General features: G+C 37.1%; 1 protein-coding gene and 1 pseudogene across 1 annotated transcript; both read left to right on the plus strand.

Moving 5' to 3' along the window:
• The first annotated feature begins 3,697 nt into the window (after nt 1-3,697).
• LOC131028465 (oligopeptide transporter 7-like) lies at nt 3,698-6,141 on the plus strand (annotated as a pseudogene).
• An 8,945-nt stretch (nt 6,142-15,086) lies between these two features.
• On the plus strand, nt 15,087-16,389 carry LOC131028481 (oligopeptide transporter 7-like). Its single transcript, XM_057958766.1, has 2 exons — nt 15,087-15,683; nt 15,772-16,389. The coding sequence occupies exons 1-2, from the start codon at nt 15,648-15,650 to the stop codon at nt 16,387-16,389; spliced, it is 654 nt and encodes a 217-aa protein (XP_057814749.1). The 5' UTR covers nt 15,087-15,647.
• The last annotated feature ends 5,356 nt before the right edge of the window (nt 16,390-21,745 follow it).

The raw sequence follows: 21,745 nt of genomic DNA on the forward strand, positions 1-21,745 counted from the left end.
ATTTGATAGATATGTGTTTTTTCTTAGAGTGGAATACCAGATTTGTTGACCTTAACTGGTCACTTACCTATTCTACATACAGTTAACTTGTGAGCTCCATCTCATTACATAAACCTATGTTTGGTAAAATTAAAAAAACAAGTTCATAATAAACTCAAGATGTAATAAAATTATAGTCATTGGAAATCTTGCTTCATGGAATACCATACTAAAACAATATAATTATAATTTATTTCCTTTTAAAAAATCATAAAAAAAAATCTTTACATTGCTTTTATAAATTAATATATTTTTTATTAAGATTTTAATAATAAATCTTAATATAAATATATTAATTATAAATGAATAAATTTATATGTACAAAGATAATTATTTGGAAAGTACAAATGCCAAGGTGGCGATTAATTCTTATACCAAAAATCATCAGCGATCACATATTTAGTTGCCTTCTATCTAAGATTTCTCTTTTCTTTAAGAATTAAATGGTCCAGGCATTCTCCATAAGTTAGGTAATAAGCCACATCAGTGAACCATTCATCTTGCAAGCTAAAAGTAACTTGTGAAAGATTAGGCATAATCTAGTTCACTTTCGTAATTTTGATTTAAGAATAATAATTGAAATTATTAATACTTAATTTCAATTTCAATTACTAGAATATTCTTACTTTTTTCTATTAATTATTTCATTTTGTGATCGATTTGTGAACCATTCTTATACCAAAAATCATCATTTTGTGATCGATTTGTGAACCATTCTGATGTGTTAGATGGAGGCTAAGTTAGGCAAAAAGTCTCTAACCATGCCACTAAGGGTTAGTTAGCCATTAATGGTTTGAAGACTTTGGGGACAAATTTGTAAGAGTCCTTCCAAATTTGGGGACATTCAACAAGTTATCTTGTTGAATGGATAAAGGCTTTAATGCTTTTTGAAAACTTTACTCCAAATTTGAGAAGTGACCTCCTCAAATTTAGGGAAAGGGGATAATGGATGGGTTTAGGTTAATTGATTAGGATTAGATGGATTCTAGAAGAAATTAGGAATAGGGTTAGGAGGCAAGTGGGAGATGTAGGAAAATGCAAGTGGGTGAGGGAAAATAGAATTAATTAAAATAAATTGCTTTATTTCAATTTGGTTGCAAGTTGGGGATTTAAATAAATTAGATCTATTTAATTGGGGTAAACTATTTAATTAAATGTGAATTTAATTAAAAGTAGAGAGAAGGGTTTTAATTAAATAAAATGATTTATTCAATTAAATGATGCAAAAAGGGCTTAAGTGAATTTAACTAAATAAATTGAATAATTTACTTAATTAAATAGAGGAATGAGAATAAAATGAACATTAAATATTCATTTAGGAATATGGTCATTTTTATACGTCTACAATACTAATTACTGGTTTTGATAAAACTGTCTTTGCTTTACCAGTTAAGTCTAGCCGGTAGAACTGTAGGACTTAGATGACTCAAAGAAACATAGTTGCGATCAATGACAACATACAAAATAGTCATCATACATAAATCTAATCTTTGTGCACAACAGACATATACCGGTTGCATAAAGCAAACACACATTACCGGTTTAGTACAAATGATCAAATGCCAATAGGGGTTTAGTACAAATGATCAAATATTGTCGTTTTTGAAGATCACTAATAGTACTTTGAATCCGTGCCCTTGAGATGAACTATTTTCAGGTGAAAAATCCTTGTGGAATACTTGTGGTGTCAAATGTGATCACTAATGACATTGTGGGTCATGTAGAGAGCTAGGTGAGACTGGATAATGCAAAATATAGCCTACTTACATATTTTTTTATGTTATCAGGGATCAAAGATGCCTTATAACCAATGCCACTTTGTAGGCATCAAGGAGAAAGAGTACGTCAGACCTCGTGCATTAAAAATCAAATAAAGGTATATATACATCATTAAATTTGAAAGGATACACAAAAGAAAACGTCGAGAGTCAATGATCATTAATACTAAGGAATTCATCTTGGAAGACATGTCCAAACTTGTGAACTCAAGAAGATAACATGTGATATATTAGGATTTGGGAGTAGGGGATACTTCATAACCCACGTCCAAAAGTATCATGCTAAAGGTATTCTTGCATCTCTAACTTAAAAAATGGAAATGTTAGAACCTAGAGATGAAGCATTCTATAAAACATATGACAAAATGATGAGTCTACAAGGATGGCTATTGAAACTCCAATGAATATCATATTGAAAAGGATTAAGAATTTTGGATTGAGGATAACCAAGAACTCATTCCTCAAGACATGTACACAAAATGATTACCAAAACTATGACTATAAAAGGTAAAGTAATTCTAAGTGTCAAAATTTGAGGGTATATGAGGAATAGAATGCAGGTAAAAAAAAAGTGTGATACTTTGAAAAAGACAAGTGAAAAGAAGGGTCGAGGAAAGAGTACATGTTAGGAACAAGGAGATTAAGGAGATGAAATGTCTTTGATTAGTCATATGTGATGGGGAAATGGGACCTAAATGCATAAAAGAGGCCATAAGCATGCAACTTGAACACAACATAAATGGATGCCAACAATACCTACATTATTATTGCAAGGAATGAAATGGATTAAAGCATTAAATACTTGACACACTATGCTAGAAATTAGAGAACTCCCAACAATGTGCTAAAGTGCATCAAATAACTCATGGGAGTTGGAATTAATGATTAGCAATATCACACTCCAAATTTATGGAGGTCATTTGATTATTCACATCACCATCACATTTAATAGTCCATACAAATTAAACAACTTCGTGAGCCTTGACACACAATGAAGTTGTGTAGACCACCTGATCGAGCTCTTCTCAACAAATCACAAGCCCTCTACAACATAAGAGCTCCACCACACGTAATGTTTTGTTCATGTACCTTATAAAATACATGATCAATAATTAGCTCACATGACAATTAATATCATTGATTGTCTATTGTTGTAAGTCACAACCACATAACACATCTTTAGGATAATGTCACATTGGTGCTTTAGACCAATACAAATCAATCAAATGTAATAATTGGGAAACAAAGTGCAGGATCAAATAGAGAGAAGGTGACATCAATACAAACTATGATTGTTGCAAATTGGAGGTTGACTAAACACAAGGATTTGACACAGTACTATGCTAAGCCAAAAAGGGCATTGTAAATCATGGTACATATATATAGGTAGAGATCCAAACTTAATTTCTTGGGTCAATTATTAACACATGAAAAATCATGGATACATTTAAAGCCAAAAGATCAATAATTTGGAAGACATAGTCAACACATTTTAGAGTCAATTGTACACATCTCTTGAAAAAAATAACATATATATAAATAAAAAATTCTTTCACTCTTTAATATTATCATAAATTAATATAATTAATTAAATTATGCATATGTGATTTGAAGAAATGATTAATTTATAAGAAAAATTTATTTTAAATGTATAAAACAGTAAATATATAAATAATAGTGATTAATAGAAATTCTATATATATAAACATTTGTCTCCATTTATTGGATTTTGTTGATTCTGATTATTCCATGGGTTGGTTTGTCATTTGATAGAACGTTAAACCAATTGCAAATATTGGTAGGGACCTCAAGATTCACTTTTCCATGTGACAAATACATCCCCAAATGCTTAGAACGAGCCTTGGACCGCTCTGCAAGCTGCGCATATGCATCATTTTTAATTGTTATAATATGTGGTAAGTATCAGAGTTACCAAAATTGTAAAAACATTCCAGAAAACAGACCATTAATCTCACATATAGACCTAATTTTATTGAGAATCACGGAAAGGAGGTTCATTCTGGTTCAGAAGTTATGGAGGACTCCGGTGGCTCGTCATCTCTAACACCATGTAAGGAGTTGATTTTGTATGAAATCGAAGAAAAGAAAACAGATTTCGGAGTGATGTTTATGACCTTTTATTCCTACTAACATGATGAATCGTTACTCTGTTATATTTTAGTTCTTGAACATGATACAAAAAATTCAAGGAGCAACCGTGAGAAGAATACTGAAACTGAATCAGATAACGAAGAAAAAGAAGACCCAAATGGTTGTTACACTGAGGAGACGGCTAATGAGGAAGATGTCTCCCCAGTTGAGCAAGTAGCTCTTACCGTCCCCACAACTGATGATCCATCTCTCCCTGTGCTCACTTTCAGGATGTGGATGTTGGGATTACTTTCATGTATGAGTCTTTCTTTTCTCAATCAGTTTTTTCCCTAAAGAATAGAACCTCTTACTATCACCGCAGTGTCTGCACAGATTGCTGTGCTCCCACTAGGGCGTTTCATGGCTGCGACATTGCCTGAAACCAAGTTTAAGGTTCCTGGTACCAAATGGAAGTTTTGCTTGAATCCAGGGCCTTTCAATGTTAAAGAGCATGTCCTTATTACAATCTTTGCTGGTGCTGGAGCCAGTTCTGTGAATGCAATCCATATTGTTAACATCATAAAGATCTTCTACAAAAGGAATATGGACTTATATGTAAGCCTGTTGATAGTTCTTATGTCACAGGTAAATGGGTGATTTACAATTTTATCCCATGCTCAATTAGTTAATAGCTGTGGATTTATATATTGGCATATGTGCTCTTCTCAAATCAAAACCAGGTTATAGATAGCGTGGGAGGAGGACCACAGATGTTGTTAGTAGCTTAACTAAGATTTACTGAGCGCTTATTGAGTGCTTGTGCGTTTTACCCCATGCGTAGAACAACGCAGTATGACATGTCTCAAGCACGATTGCTGTCTACTTAACAAGCAAGAAGATATTTTTATTTCTTAGTGACTGCTGCTGCCTTACTTTGCTGCACCACATGCCTTTCATGGTTAGTGTCGTGTTGATTAGAAAGCAAACAAACATTGTTGTGCCTTATTTCCTGTCATTACATGATTCTCATTCTCAATTAAGCCTGCCTTGAATTTTGCCTATTTTCCTGTTTCTACTGCAATTGCTAGGTGATTAGAACCAGCGTGAAAATTATCAAAATTATGTACTTTGCCATGTATTATGCTAAGACTTGTAAATGCATTGTGCAATTATCCCATAAATTGTTATCTTATTTTGCAGATATTGGGATTTGGATGGGCTGGCATATTTCGAAGGTATTTAGTAGAGCCATCTTCAATGTGGTGGCCTGCTAATCTGGTTCAAGTTTCCCTATTCAGGCATGCTCTCTTTTACCATGTTAAGAGCTCTAATCAGTGGACGTTCATGGGGATAGATTAGCTTAAGACTTAAGTTTGGTTGCATTTGTGACCATTTTCTGTAATCAAGTTACTGTTCTTGACTCTAAATTTGCCTCTCTGTACTAAATGATTTCTTTGAAATCACCCTCCTGTTGTAGTAGATAGATTATAACTCTTGCTTTCAAAATTGGGCAGTGCAATCAATTTGTTTACTGGAAGCTCATCAGAAAGGGCTTCTAATTTCCTCCCGTTTTCATCGCTTGTGCTTTCATTATATTATGCCATTGAAAACTGTATGAACAACTTTTTATGCCAAGTATCGGGCGTTCTTTTGAACCAAGAATTCTGTTGCAGAACACTTCATGAGGAGGAGGAGAGACAAAGAGGTGTAACACGTATCCAGTTCTTTCTAATAGCTTTAACATGTAGCTTTGCTTATTACCGGCTTCCTGGATATCTTTTCCCCCTGCTGACATCTTTTTCATGGCTGTGCTGGATGTTTCCTCTATCCATTATTGCACAGCAGGTTGGTTCAGGCCTTCATGGGTTAGGTCTGGGTGCTGTTGGATTGGATTGGTCAACTATCTGTTCATATCTGGGAAGTCCACTGGCCACACCCTGGTTTGCTGTAGCTAGTGTGGCCGTTGGCTTTGTGCTCATAATGTATGTGATTACACCACTTACATATTGGTTTGGTGTTTATGATGCTAGAGTCTTCCCCATGTTTTCCAAGGATCTCTTCACATCTAAGGACAAATTTACAATATCTCTGCCATAGTGGATTCCAACTTTCATTTGGACGAACAGGCCTATGAGAAGCATGGCCAGTTACATCTGAGCACATTTTTTGTTTTTACTTATGGCATAGCCTTTGCAACATTGACTGCCACGGTCATGCATGAAGTCATCTTCCATGGAAAGTAATAATTTCTCTCTTTCCTTCACTCTTAACATAATTCAGACATCATTGCTTTAGAATGGAAATCATAGTCTTAACGGTTCATAATTGTAATAGCAGGGACCTATGGAATCTTAGCATACACACCTTAAAGGACAGGGAAATGGATGTGCACGCTAGGCTCATGAGAAAATACAAAGCAGTGCCAGAGTGGTGGTTTCTCATAATTCTTGCCCTGACTTCAACAGTCACCATTACAGTCTGTGAATGGTTTAAGGATCAGCTTCAATTACGGTGGTGGGGAGTGCTCCTTTGATGTGGCCTTGCCATATTCTTCACTCTACCAATTGGCATTATAAAGGCTACTACTGATAAGGTAGCAAAGAATTAAATTTGAAAAACAAATAGACTGTGATGCAAATTCTTTCACAAGTGTACTTCCTCTTACTTTTTCCTTTGGATCAATGCAGAGCCTCGGCTTGAATGTCATTTCTGAATATTTTTGGCTACATCTCCCCGGGCAGTCCAGTGGCTAATATCTGTTAGGATGAAGAAACAAATTTAAACAGCAGATAAAATAGAATTAAAAACACTCAACACAGACAAATGAGACACAGATTTATCGTGGTTCGGCAATTGCCTACGTCCACACTTGAAGTAGGGGAATCAATAGATTAATAACTAATTTGGTTTACACACATACACAACTGCAAGCACCTCCAGAAAATCATTTTTTGGTTTACACACATACACAGCTGCAAGCAGCTCCAGAAAATCAGTCTACAAATGAAATACAATCAGCTCTTAAAGAGCTTGCAAGGAGAAGTTGAAGAGCCAAGAGTTTTGGCGGCAAGAGAAGGAGTCCGTTGGACTTCACTTCCAACAATCTCCCACTGAAGACCAACGAACTGCTGCAACAAGTCGATTCCCCCACTCAATTATGCTATCAGTTATTGGAAAGGCTGAGAGAAGCTCGGCAGAAATCGAACTTCTCCCACTTAACTACTTTAGTGAGTGTAGTGACCTTTTTCACACATCGCCCCATTGCAAATGGGGACCCTCTCTTTTCCTGCTTTCTAGGGTTTTGTTAGTGTCCTATGGCCTTCCGCTTCAGTTTTACCAAGCCTTGCCCAATATTGAACAATTCAAGTCCTAAGGATTGAAAGTTAGTTTTTGCAAATCATGTGATTCCAGAATACGAACACCACCAAAGTGCTTAGAAAGGCTAGAGGACGAAGATCGCAATTGATTTGGACGAATTTGGACAACTTTCTATTTTTAGAAAGTTTGCTTTTTTGCTTTTTCCTATTTTTTAGGAAGTTTTATTTTTGGCATTTTTAACTTGATCCCCGATATGACTATTTTTAGAAAGTTTTTCCTATTTTTAGGGATACCCGCTTTTTGCTTTTTCGAGATGGGAATCTAGGGATTGCACTAACACCATTGACCTGCTTTGATCGGGACCCAAAATTTCCAAGTTTTGACCTAAAAAGCCAGTTCCCTACATTTTAGGGGTCGTATTGCTTCAAATGGTTTGCCTAAATATGAATTTCAAATTTCAAGTTAATCTGGTTAATTTTGGTTAAAATGTGAAATTTTGAAATTTTCCAAAATTGTCTAAGTATGGCTAATGGATAAGGTTGAGTGTCATGATAGGTGTGGAAAGTCTGCCAAGTTGAAAGGAAAGCAAAGTCCGCCATGTGGAAGCCTCAGCAAAAGTCCGCCTTAGAAGGAAGGCATGTGAAGTTGAGAATGTGTTCAAAACTCCGCCCTTGGAGAAGAAAGTTGAAACTTTGCCTTGAAGGAGTCATCATCAAACTCCACCCTATGCATGAGACCTTCCAAAAGTCTGCCATGTCTTGGGAAGATGCCTTCAAACTCCGCCTTGACTTAACCATGACTAAGCTAGAGGAATGTCCAAAGTTCGCTATGCTTGAAGGAGAAGCCTTATCAAAACTCCGCCCATGTTGAAGACCATCAAAAGTCCGCCTTAAAGAGGTTAAGTTGGAAGTCCGCTCTTGATGAAGAGTCAGCAAACTCCGCTATGTGGAGGCCTTCCTAAACTCCGCCATACCTTAGGGTAGAGCCCAAAGTCCGCCATGTAGAGGTTAAGTTGGGGAGGCCATGAAGAGAGGCCATAGAAGTCTGCCCTAGGCCTTGAAAAGGTTGTAAGAGAGGTTCAAGAAAGTCCGCCCATAAGGAGATGCCTTCAAACTCCGCCCTCCAAGCAAGTTGCCAGACCTTCAAAACTCCGCCCTAGTAGTCATCCTTCCAAAGTCCACCTTGAAGAGGGAGATGGAAAGTCCGCCTTGGTGGAGGTAGCATCAAAGTCCACTAGGTGGAGGCCTTCCTAAACTCTGCCCTCCAAGCAAGTTGCCAGACCTTCAAAACTCTGCCCTAGTAGTCATCCTTCCAAAGTCTGCCTTGAAGAGGGAGATGGAAAGTCCACCTTGGTGGAGGTAGCATCAAAGTCCGCTATGTGGAGGCCTTCCTAATCTCCGCCATGCCTTGAAGAGGTAATGAAAGTCCGCCCAAGTTTGATGGATAAGATGGTGGGGTCATGAAAGTCCGACCAAATAAACTATCCCGGATTGGCTAAGGGAAAGAATAAAGGCCAAGGTCCCCAAGGAGGCCTGTTCTGAAGAAATTATAGCAGCATTTCTGGAGAGGGTAAATGAGCCAGCTGTAGCTAAACCGCTTAAGCCCGCCAGAAAGTTTTCTTTAATCCAGAGAGACAGTGCAAGATACAGGATAGTCCAAATAGCAGTGCCTAAAGAAGGAAAAACTAGGGACATCGTTGCTGCAGATGACTACAAGATCACTACCATAGAGCTGGGCAAGCCCACCCAAGACCAAGAGGTCCAGTATTTTGATGACTTGTAACGCTCTGAAGGCAAGTTTAGCTCAGAAGAAGGAGAAATGAAAGAAGGTTGAAAAAGAAAACCAGCAATGGAGAAAGTATGTTCTCCATCTCACCAGGCCACTTAACCATGAGATCCCGGTTACTCCTCCACAGCCTCTTCAGTAGGAATCGATGAAGGACTATGAGGATATGAAGGGTACATTCACGCAGGCCAAGGAGTGGATTTCAGATGCTTCAGCACGTGCAAATATATTGGTAGAGAATTTAGTATCAGCACATGATTCGGCCTCTTCACTGGTCAGCTGTATCCAGGATCTAGCTACCCATTGGGAGGACGTGGAGGAAATTCAAGATGAAATACTTCCTCATTTGAAGGTTATCCGAGGTTTGTCGAAGAGAAGTCTGGTGGATGCAGGTGTCATACAGACCGGAGATAGGTATGACTTTAACACCTGGTATTACGCCTTGGTTACCCGGATTGAAGTTTTGAAGAAATCCGAGACCAAGTGCTTTGAGACAGAGGAGAGTGTCAGGGAGATTTTGAGCAAGGTGTTTCATGTAGCCTTTGAGATCTGGAAGAAAGAGAGTATAAGGGAGAAGCACTTGCAGGCAGAGAACCTGAGAGCCAGGATTCAGGGATGATTGACAAGGGCGATCTTTCAAAGATTGCAAACTTTCTCTTCATCGATGAGAACTTTCTTGCCCAGGCGGTTGAGTGGGAAGGTATCGTCGCCACATGTACTGATGATGTGGACATCATTGACTTCCAAATTAGCAGTTTGACAAGTGTCGCTATGGAGGAGATCAGGCTTATTGTGTCCAGATACATAGAATCTACGAAAGAGGAAAGTAGGCGCTCACCCCAGTGAGATTAGCAGGTGTGCCACATGTCACTTTCTTATTCATTCGAGTTGATAGTGTTTTGGGAAACCCTAATTAGGGTTTATAGCTTTCAATCTTGGCCCTTGATCACTGTTTGATCTCAGTCGTTCATTTATTTCTAAGAAACTATATAAGGCTACCTCCTCTCATTTGGAGAGTGTGAGGTTTTTGATGTATTGTTGCGTAAAGTCATTTCCAGATAATATATTGCATGTGCGCTTGCTTTGTAATCCCTATTGTTTGAATGATTTGCATGGTTTTAATTTCCTCAACACTTAGTTAAAGTTAATCTAGATTTGCTTTCATTGTTGTTAATTTGAATGAAAGATTTGATAAGTGTCAATTGATGGTGCATCTCCGCTCATACTTTTGGTGTATGGATGATTTCCATTTCATCGTGGAAAGTTAGTCTAAGCCCATCCTCTGTGCACCCCAACATCTTAATCATAAGCACAATCCATTGAAGATTGCACCGGCTTTGTGTAGTTGTCCCTAGTGTGGCGAAGCAAGGTTTGGTTTCTCGAGGGCACCCAATTGATACTATCTCTGGAGTTCGTAGGATTAGATTAGCCTTCTAAACCCTATCCCTTTTTCCTTTTCTTTTGAAAGTCTAAATCCCCAGAAAATCAAAAAAAGAAAGAGCCTAAAATTGTTAAATCCGTCTAAGTCCAGCAGTTCAAAGACATTTATTAATGTAAGTCCCCCTTGAGATTTTCAGCATACACTACCCAAGAAGCTATTCCACTAAAGTTGCTTGTTTGCACATATAGACCTTGGAATCAGTAGTGATTTTTCAGGAGAGGATAGAATACCTTCGGGTATCCTATTCTAATGTTTGGTAGATGATAAAACAGATACCAACAGTGAGCACATTAGTTGGATTCATGTCGATATGAATTTTATCTACATGAAACTTGCCTTCTTCGACCATATGGCGAACATAATGATTGCGAACATCAACATGTTTTGACCGCGGCTGAGATGACTGATGTTTAGTCATAAAAATGGAACTGTTGTTATCACAAAACAAAGCAAAATCTAATTGCTTCAACCCCAACTTGCTGAACAAGAGTTGCAACCATACCATCTCTTTTGCTCCTTCAGAAAGAGCTATGTATTCAGCCTCCGTAGTCGATTGAGCAACTATATGTTGCAATTTTGAAGTCCAACTAATCGCTGCACCGACGAATGTGAAAGCATAACCAGAAGTAGACTTTCTTTTGTCTAAATCTCCGGTAAAATCAGAATCAGTAAACCCTTGCAAAACTGCCTTGTCCTTTCCAAACCATAAACAAAAATCAGAAGTACCCTTGAGATACCGCAAGATATACTTCACCGCCTCCCAATGTGATTTGCCCGGATTAGCCATAAATCTGCTCACCAATTTGACGGCATGAGCAATGTCCGGTCGAGTAGACACCATAGCATACATGAGACTTACAACTGCAGATTTGTATAGAATTTTATCCATAAACTCCTTATCTTCTTGTGTTTTTGGACACAATTGAGAAGACAACTGAAAATGAGAGGCTAAGGGTACACAAATGGACTTAGCATCCGCCATACCAAATCTGTCCAAAACCTTTGTAATGTAGTCTTGCTGAGATAGTTTGAGTTCTCTCTTTTTCCTATCCCGAAAAATAGTCATTCCGAGAATCTTCTTTGCTGCCCCTAAATATTTCATGGCAAATTCTTTTGCTAATTGAGTTTTAAGTTCACTCACGATCTTCATGCTTGTGCCGGCTACTAGCATATCATCCACATAAAGGAGAAGAATGACAAATTCCCCATTAGGAAGCCTCTTAAAATAGATACAAGGATCAAACTCGCTGGGAGTAAACTTTTGATCAATCATGAATTTGTCAAATTTAAGATACCATTGCCGAGGGGCTTGCTTAAGCCCATACAAATTGGGTTTCAATCTGCAATAGAGGTGTTCCTGCCCCTTTTTAATGAATCCTTCTGGCTGATGCATAAATAGTTCCTCATCAAGATTGCCATGGAGAAATGTCGTCTTCACATCTAGCTATTCAAGTTCAAGATCCCAGGCTGCAACTAAGCCCAATACTGCTCGGATGGTAGTCATTTTTACTACTAGCGAGAAAATCTCTTTGAAGTCGAGGTCTTGCTGCTGAGCATATCCCTTTACAACTAGTCTTGCTCGAAATCTTTTGCAACCACCGGCTTCATCTTTGAGTTTATACACCCATTTATTTCTTAATGCCTTTCTGACAGGCGAAAGTGGCACCAATTCCCATGTCTGATTTCGCAATAGTGCGTCCATTTCTTCGCACATTGCAGCGTGCCAGTTATCACAATTTGCATTTTTACAAGCTTCTTTGTATGTTGTAGGCTCTGTTTGATCAGAGATTAGCAAGGTAGGTTCAGCTTCTTCACAAAACAATAAATCATAGTCAGAGAACTTTGCAGGAGGTTGCCTCTATCTGGTTGATTTCCTCAATTGGCTCTTGTTTTAGTAGTAGAATCATTCAATTTATGTGATCCCTGTTTATGCAAATTGATATCTCTCCCATTGTTAATTTGCTTGGTAGTTTTGCTGTTAATTTCCTTGTCTGCAGGGCAATCAGCGGCCTGTGGATTTTTGTCCACATTGGGTGCAAGCGAGTCGCAGGAGAATGGGCCTGCAGAGGCGTCTTGCTTTGACTGCGTTGAGCATATGGACAGGGAGCTGGGTTTACGGGAGGGGGCCGCCACATCACTGTTGGTAGGGAAGGCGCACGGTGGTGGCAGGAAGCTCGTGAAGGCTGGTGAACACAGGAGAAGGTGGGGTGGAGAGCCCGTGGAGTGAGGGCCTGCAGGAAGCTCACGGGGGAGACTGCAAGGAGCCTGCGTGGAAGGTGAGGAAGCTGCGGGGTGTGGAGTCGGTGATGCAGGGCACCGTGAGGTGTATGGACTATGCCGTCCAAACAAGTTTGACTGCGATGCAAGCCGTGGCACAAAATGGTTTTCCCTGCAAGCCTTTGAAGATTGTGAAATGGTCTTCAATTCTTTACAATATGCTGTTTCAAATGGCAGTGGGCTGTCATAAAAAATACTTTCTTTTTCATCATTCTCAGTCCGAGAATTGTATTCGATGGAGGTAGATGACATAGGGGCTCCCACTGGATGAGAGACCGGAGGCAGAGCACTGGTAGCCGAATTTTGAAACAAAGACATAGAGACATATTCTTTCTCTAATTTTTTTGAATCTTGTAATGCGGGGAAGGAGGTTTCATGGAAAATTACATCCTTGCTGCGAACAATCTTTTTTGTGAACTGGATCCCACAATTTGAAACCAAATTGCTCTTCGCCATACCCCACAAAAATACATTTCAGTGTCTTTGGATCCAATTTGGTTCGCTTCTCCTTGGGTATATGCGAGAAGGCTTCACATCCAAACAAATGAAGATGTGAGTATGAAATCCTCTTCCCTTGCCATTTCTCTTCCCTTGCCATTCCTCTTCCGGAATACCAAAATCCAATTTGGATGAGGGACTTCGGTTAATCAATTACACTGCTGCGTTACATGCTTTTGCCCAAAATTCCTTGCCTAAACCTGCATTTGACAACATACATCGAGCCTTTTCAAGAATTGTTCTATTCATCCTCTCGGCTGCACCGTTTTCTTGAGGAGTGAAAGGAACAACCTTGATTCTTCTAATCTCATTATCAGCACAAAAATCATCAAATTCATGTGAACAAAATTCCCCACCATTATCGGTTTGTAAACATTTAATCTTATGCCCAATCTGATTTTCAACTAAAGCCTTGAAAATTTAAATTTTGAAAAGACTTAAGATTTCCTAGAAAGCATATAAATCCTTACTTTTCTTTTATAATCATCAAGAAAGGTGACAAAATAGTTAGCTCCTCCAATGAAGGTTACCTCGGTAGGCCCAAAAACATCCGAGTATACAAGCTCCAATGGTGTTGTCTTTGTGTCACGCCCACCTTTCAAAAAAATGACTCTCTTTTGTTTGCCATAAAGGCAATGTTCACAAAAGGCTAAGTCAACAAGTTTGAGGCCCGGTAGCTGATTTCTTGTATGCATAACATGGAGTCCTTTCTTGCTAATATGCCCAAGTCTTTGATGCCAAAGATCTGCTTTACTGTCCTCAATCACCATTGCAGCTCCCACTTCACCATGAGTCTTAAATATGTATAGACTACCCACTTTATTACCATTTGCAATCAGCATGGTACCATGAGTTACCTTCCATGTATCTAGGAGAAAATTTACATTAAGACTTTGATCAAAGAGCTGTCCAATGGATATCAAATTCCGCTTCAATTTTGGGACATGGCGAACATCTTTGAGCAGCCATTTTTTACCACCTTCTAATGGCAGCAATTCATCCCCTTTGCCTGTAATTTCACAAGCTTTGTTATCTCCTAAGAAAACATTGCCAAAATGACCTTCATGGTAGTTAATGAACGCTTCAAGACATGAGGTAGCATGATGGGAGGCACCAGAATCAAACACCCATGAATCCGGAGTAGTGTCGGTTGTTGAAAGGATTAGTACACTATCATCTTTATCATAGACTGTATTTGCTTCGCTGTCTCGCACCCTCTCTTTTGCCCTTTTGAAGTTTTTACAATCCTTCTTCACATGACCAACTTTGCCACAAAACCAACATTCACCATTTCTGTTTCTAGACTTTGATCTCCTTGCTGATTTTGAACGTCTATGGTAAGTATTTCTGCCTCTATTATGACTTCTACCTCTATTTTCGGTGCTGACTACCGTTAAGGCTTCACCGGATGAAGGTTCATCATTCTTTCTTCTCAAATCCTCGCTGAGAAGAGTAGTTGCTACATCATTAAAAACCAACTTATTTTTACCGGATATAGATGTGCTAACGTTGTTACAACGCCATCCTAGTTGATTGGTAAAAAACATAATAAAAGAACAACCTTGCTTTCATCATCTTGTGTCATCCCCATCGAAGTCACTTGACTAATCAATGTATTAAATTCATTGATGTGGTTTGCCATAGCACAACCTTCCTTCATTTTTAGTTTGTACAAGCGCTTCATGATAAATACTTTATTTGCAGTCGATGCCATTTCATTCATGGTTGTGAGTCTATCCCATACATCTTTTGTTGTTGCATCACTCGTGACATTGAAGAGAACATTGTTGGATAACAAGAGAAAAATTGTTGCTCTTGCCTTGTCTAATTTTTCCCATTCTTCATCAGCCATCCCAGCTGGCTTCTTTGCTTTCCCTTCAAGCGCGAGTGAAAGGTCTTGCTTTATCAGGAAAGACTCCATCTGCACCTTCCATAACTCGAAGCTCTGACTGGAGAACTTCTCCGTCTTTGCTTCTTCCATGATTCTAGAATTTCAACCACCAAAATCTTAACAGCGATCTAACCTCGCTCTGATACCAATTGTTAGGATGAAGAAACGAATTTAAACAGCAGATAAAATAGAATTAAAAACACTCAACACAGACAAATGAGACACACAGATTTATCGTGGTTCGGCAATTGCCTACGTCCACACTTAAAGCAGGGTAATCAGTAGATTAATAACCAATCTGGTTTACACACATACACAGCTGCAAGCAGCTCCAGAAAATCAGTCTACAAATGAAATACAATCAGCTCTTAAAGAGCTTGCAAGGAGAAGTTGAAGAGCCAAGAGTTTTGGCGGCAAGAGGAGGAGTCCGTTGGACTTCACTTCCAACAATATCTGCTTCAAGATTTTGAGTAAATTCACCATCAATCAAGCCCTAACTTTTCTCCAAGACTTCAAACTTGGTCAATACATGAAGATCCCTCCACGCTCCATGTTCATGGCACAAGTAAAGCTCTTATTCAATTAATCACTTTCGCTGTAATTATTGAGGACTCTCCTTAACAATGCTATCATATATATGTTTATTTATGCAGATGGTAGGGACAAGTGTTGCTGCACTGGTATACATGGGAACAGCATGGTGGATGATTGACAATGTTCCCAATCTGTGCAACACAGCTGTCTTACCAGATAACAGTCCATGGGTTTGTCCCGTGGACCAAGTGTTCTATGATGCATCTGTGGTTTGGGGATTGATTGGTCCAAGACGAATTTTCGGAAGCCTTGGCCCATATGGTGCTGTTAACTGGGGTTTCCTAATAGGAGCCATAGCCCCAATCTTGGCATGGCTTTTGCAAAAAATGTGGCCTGAGAAAACTTGGATAAAGTATGTCAATATGCCTGTGCTTATTGGAGCAACATCACTTATGCCTCCTGCCACTACACTGAATTTCAGTAGCTGGTTGATTATGGGATTTATTTTCAGCTTTGTGATATACAGATATCACAGACAATGGTGGCAGAGACATAACTATGTGCTTTCAGCAGGACTGGATGCAGGTTTGGCATTCATGGGCGTGCTTCTCTATGTCTGTTTGGGACTGGAGAATGTATCTTTGGAGTGGTGGGGAACACACTTAGATGGTTGTCCATTAGCTTCCTGCCCAACAGCTAAGAACATATCAGTTGCTGATTGTCCAATCTTTGTTTAACAGAAATAGAATAAAAAAAAAAAATGTTTTTTTTGGAAAGGAACGAGTGAATTTATCAACAATCTTCTTCTTTGTAGAGTTCTGAATCTATATAGATGTATCCCCAGAATTACCTGGGTCAACACTAATGAGTGGCGTTACGGTTTCCATTTGAAATGAAAATATAATATATCATTGTTGCTTGGTTTTAGTTGGTGAACTTTCTCCAAGTAATATATATTAGCATTTATATCAAATGAGATACAATGATAACATCTATAGTAAAATATAATTTGAAACTTAATATTCTTATATGCCTCCATTGGCATTATTAAATGTGGAACATCAGTCTCGCATGCAAATGGACACCAATTCACCCTTGCAATTTACTGAGCTAAAAGTACATCTATTTGTTTCATGAATCCTTCAAAAGTACATCTATTTGTTCCATGAATCCTTCACTATCATTTCTAAATGACTATTTAATATTGAATAGAAGTCACCATTCAATCTTAAAAAACAGAATTTGATTAATGTGGGTAGAATATTATCATTTAAAAATGATACAGAAGTGAATGCCTGTGCATTGTGAAAAGATTTGCACAATACTACAGCCATAATAATAATGCCACCGGAAAAAATAGATAACATGTTTGTAAACTTGAAGAAAATGTAATGGGAAGAAAAACTAGCATAAACACTCTAATTGTGATAAGAAAATAAAATCTAAATGACAGGTGTAAAGCCAAATTCTACAAACTTTGTTAACATCCTCCCTGCCCATGTCAAAATGGAAGCTTTGAAAATATGGCGTGGACATCCATCAAAGCGTTGACAAAAAATGGGCAGTACTCCTGAAAAAAAGTGGTCTCATGGCTTGCAATGGTTGCAGGATATACAAAAAAGGATTTGTTAAAAAAAACTTTAGAAACTTCCAAGCAAATGCAATTGGTAGGTGTAAAGCCAGATTCAACAACCTTTGCTAGCACCCATCCTACTTGTGACAAAATGGGAGCCCTGGAACACGGTATGGACATCCATCAAAGCATGATGAAAGTGGATTTTTGTCAGTATCACGCTGGAAATGTTTTGGTTGATATGTATGCAAAATTTGGAAGCACAAACAAAGCAAGTGAACTGTTTGACAGAATGCCTCAAAGAAATGTTGTCTCATGGAACGCAATGGTCACAAGATTTGCAAGAAATGGAAATAAAAGATTTTAGAAAATTTCAAACAAGTTCAATTGGCAGGTATGAGGCCAAATTTATTTTCTCGTGTCCTTCCTGGCTCTCCCAAAATGGGAGCTTTGGAATAGGGTACGGACATTATCAAAGCGTAATGGTAGGGAGATTTTTTCTTTCCTTTTTTTTCTTTTTTGTTTATTGTGTTGATTTTTAGACTATTGTTTTTGAACTATTTTTAATTAATGGTAGGGAGATTTTTTTTTTCTTTTTGTTTATTGTGTTGTTTTTTAGACTATTGTTTTTAACTATTTTTAATTAAATTGGGTGTGTTTTATAAATGGTAGAAATTCTATTCTTAACTATACTTTCATTTTAATTATGTAATATTTTAAATATATTTGCAATTTATCTTATTCTTAGTCATCATTTTAAAGATAGGTATTATGTATTTTTTTTAGCCATACATTTATTACATGAAAGGGAGGGGGAGAGAGATTCATGGCTTGTTTGGAAGTATAGTTGTACATAATAGTTCTATTGTGTTGTATTTTGAGAATCAGAATAGTATATAAATGAGAAAGAATCTAGTATTTCATAGCAAGAATAAGTGCATTGAAATTGAACATCATTTGGGATTTTCTTATGGGTTTTTCCTAATAATCATTATAAAAATGAATGAAAGAACAATGCAACATTATTGTTTCATTTTGATTAGATGAATTTTTTTTGTTTGATTGGAAGTTAGATAATATTTAGTTTTCATTTAATTTGTTCTTTTATTATAAATGTTAGTTTTAATGTGTATCTTAAAAAATGTCACATCACTCACAATAGGTACTTCCACAATGGATACTTTTGAGGAAAAAATAAACAAAATCAATTAAATAAGTACAGGTGCCCTAGCACATGGTATGCACATCCATCATTTCATAAACTAATGCTATAGTAGAGTGAGGATATCCATCAAATCATAATTGATTGCCATCCAAATCATTACCCAAGCTAAATGGCCATTTCTGATTTTTTTGTTAGTATTATTTTCTTTTCATGTGTTGGCCAATTAGGAGCAAAATAAAGTAATAAATGTGTTGTTAATGTACATGACTATTTTGCCATCTTTAGTTTAAGTTCGTCTTAGCTTGTAAACATTTATTTGATAATGGACATAGAAATGTTTTGGGTGGATGTGTTGTTGGCCATACCAAACACCTATTGTTACTTGTGGGGATGCCCTCATCATGAGAGAAATGCACTCAACCACTTCAAACATTAGTCATTGTGATCCATATATGACCTATTGGTTGTGTGCATGTGTCTTAGATTCTATGTTTGAAAGTAAAAAGGAAGGACCTCATATTCGTGTTTGTGCTTGGATATCTATGTAACTGAGATGATTGGGTTAAGAAAGAGGGACATAGAATTGCCAAATTGTTTGTTTCTAACTACTACTTGTGACCTACAATAATGCCTTGTGTTAGTAAGATCTCCCCAGACATGAATTAATTTTTGTTATGATTTGTCAATTCCTTTACAATGATAACCTTTATGCCTAATAATGTCAATGATCATTTTTTTGGGTGTAGATGACAACACATCAATAATGGCTAGATGTGACATAACAATGTAAATCTTGATTTTCTTAGTGGTGACAATAGGTCTTGCTAAGATGATGTGTTGGGCTTGTTTCCTTAGAGTTTTTAAATCCATGAAAATTTTGCAAAAGTACTTATGAATTAACTTTTTTGATGGTCATTCTAAAGAAAATTCTAAGTCTGGTTAGGAAAACACTAAATTTTGAAAACTACTCTAAAGTCCAACAAGTCTATAAGATTTGATACAAGGTAAGTTAGGTTTTGAACCCATACTCAAAACCTTGTTAACAAATAAACTGGTTCTCAAAACACTAAAAGCTTTGATTAAGTCCATTTAAAATTTATTTATACAAGAATGTCAAGTTTTGAACCTATACTTAGAACCTTGTTGGGAAACAAACAAGTTCTCAAAACCATTAGAAACTCCAACAAGATATATATAAAGGTCATTCTTATGAAGTGTCAGGTTTTGAACCCATACTTGAAACCTTATCAAATGTTAGATAGATTCTCACAACACCTTTTTTTTTGAACGAAAGGTTATGTTTTTCTCTTTATTGTCTTGGGTTAATTTTATTGTCTTCATTATCATTACCATCCAAGTCCGCACATGTTGCTTTTTTGGGAAGAAAGTTAATGCACAATTGAATAGACATATTAAGTCTTTCAAAGAGAAAAAATAGTTTTGAAACCTATTTTGGTTTTTGAAAGGTTCTAAGGACCAAGTTAAATATTGAAAATGAAAAAAATACTTTAAAACAACTAATGTGCAAAAGACTAAAAGGTTTTGAAACATGACATAGTTTCAAAATTCCCATCAAGTAAAATGAAATCTTAAAAAAGTAAGAGAGATTATTGTAGAGGGGCATTGCGTGATTCTCTACTTTGAGATAGAAAATTTGTATGTGTCACGAATTCTAAGAAATAATCTATCAAATTTTGGTGGTTTTTTGCACTTAGGACACTTAAGAGAATTTGTTGGTACGATGTGGCTTAGAATGTTTGGGCAAGTTGGGGAGTGAAACATGAGCATTCCTAGCATAAATCTACCCACCCATATGTGTTGGCATTGATGGTTTAGTCCCCATGAAGAACAAAACAAAGTTATTCAACATTGCAACTTTTCTTTGAATGCATTTGATGATTTTTGCAAGTTCAAAAAAATTGCTACCATGATCAATTGAATTGGAGTCTTAAAAATTGATAAAATTTATTATATAGGTGTCCTACATGACCATGTAGGTTTTTACATAATGTTTGGATGTACAACATATTCTGAGAAATCGCTTGTCAAAGTTTGATATTTTTTTGCACTTAAGTCATTAAAGAGAATGTGTCGGTATAGTGTGTCCTGGAATGTTTAGATGAGTTGGGGAATGAAATAGGAGCATTTATAGCATAAACCCACCTACCTAAATGTTTTGACACTGAAAATTTGGGTCCACAACGAACAAAATGAATGTTATGTAGCATTGCAACTTTTCATTGATTGCATTTGAAGATTTTTGAAACATTTGAAAATTTGTTATCGCGATCAACTAAATTGGAGTCTTAAAAAAATGAGATAGGTTATGATAGAAGGAACCTACATGACCACATAATTTTAGACACAATTTTTGTATGTGCCATTGATTCCAAGAAATAGCCCTTTAAGGTTTGGCATTTTTTTGCACTTAGTGGACTTAAGAGAATGTGCTAGTATAGTGTGGCCTAGAATGTTCAAGAAAGTTGGAGATTGAAATAGGAGAATTCCTAGCATAAACCTTCCTACTTAAATGTGTTGGCACTAATGGTTCATCCCCATGACAAATAAAATAAAATTTATACAACATTGCAACTTTTCATTGAACAAAATTGACAGTTTTTGTAACATTTGAAAACTTGATGGTACAAGCAACTAGACTAGATTCTTAATAATGTGAGAGAGGTTACTTTAGAGGGTCCCTACATGACCCTGTAATGCAATACAAAATTTCTCTCACTTCCAAAACATAAATCTCAAACACTATGGCTGTTAACAAAGAAGAGATTCTTTGAAGTAAGGTTGCAACACAAAGAAAAATACATTCATAAATTATCAAAATGAAATAGCTTGATAATCACATTATAGAAATGGTCTTCCTACTGGCCTCTCAACTCAAACAAACACCCTCACATTCCTCTAAAATTCCTTATGCTTTCCCTCTGGTAACTCCACTACCATGTATTCCTAGCTCTTAATTATGCTTGCCCTCTTTTCTCTACTTTCTTATTTTCTTCTTACCTCTATCTTCTACCAATTGAACATAACTTCTTGGTTTCATTTTTACCAGTTTTCCTTCCAACTCTATGCATCATACCCAATTTATTCTTTGTTTGAACAACATCTCCCTATTATCTCCCATAACTCCACCCTTCCTCCTTTTTTTCCTCCACATGCATCCATTCCCTCTCTTTTTATTTCTCTGTAGTTGCCAATAAATATTTGCACATATGCAGGGTCTCCTTTTCCCATTCCTTATACCACATACCTCTCCTTAAATCCTCTACTACCCTTACTCCCACTATGCAACCTCTACAATCCTAATGTTTAGTTGATACCCACACTTCTTTTATTTTTG

Source organism: Cryptomeria japonica, chromosome 5 (genome assembly GCF_030272615.1).
Source record: "Cryptomeria japonica chromosome 5, Sugi_1.0, whole genome shotgun sequence".
Lineage (NCBI taxonomy): Eukaryota > Viridiplantae > Streptophyta > Pinopsida > Cupressales > Cupressaceae > Cryptomeria > Cryptomeria japonica.

Coding starts and splice junctions, on each gene's coding strand:
- LOC131028481 (XM_057958766.1), top strand. CDS start 15,648: ATGAAGATCCCTCCACGCTCCATGTTCATGGCACAA. Junction 15,684..15,771: donor GCTCCATGTTCATGGCACAA/GTAAAGCTCTTA, acceptor TTATTTATGCAG/ATGGTAGGGACAAGTGTTGC.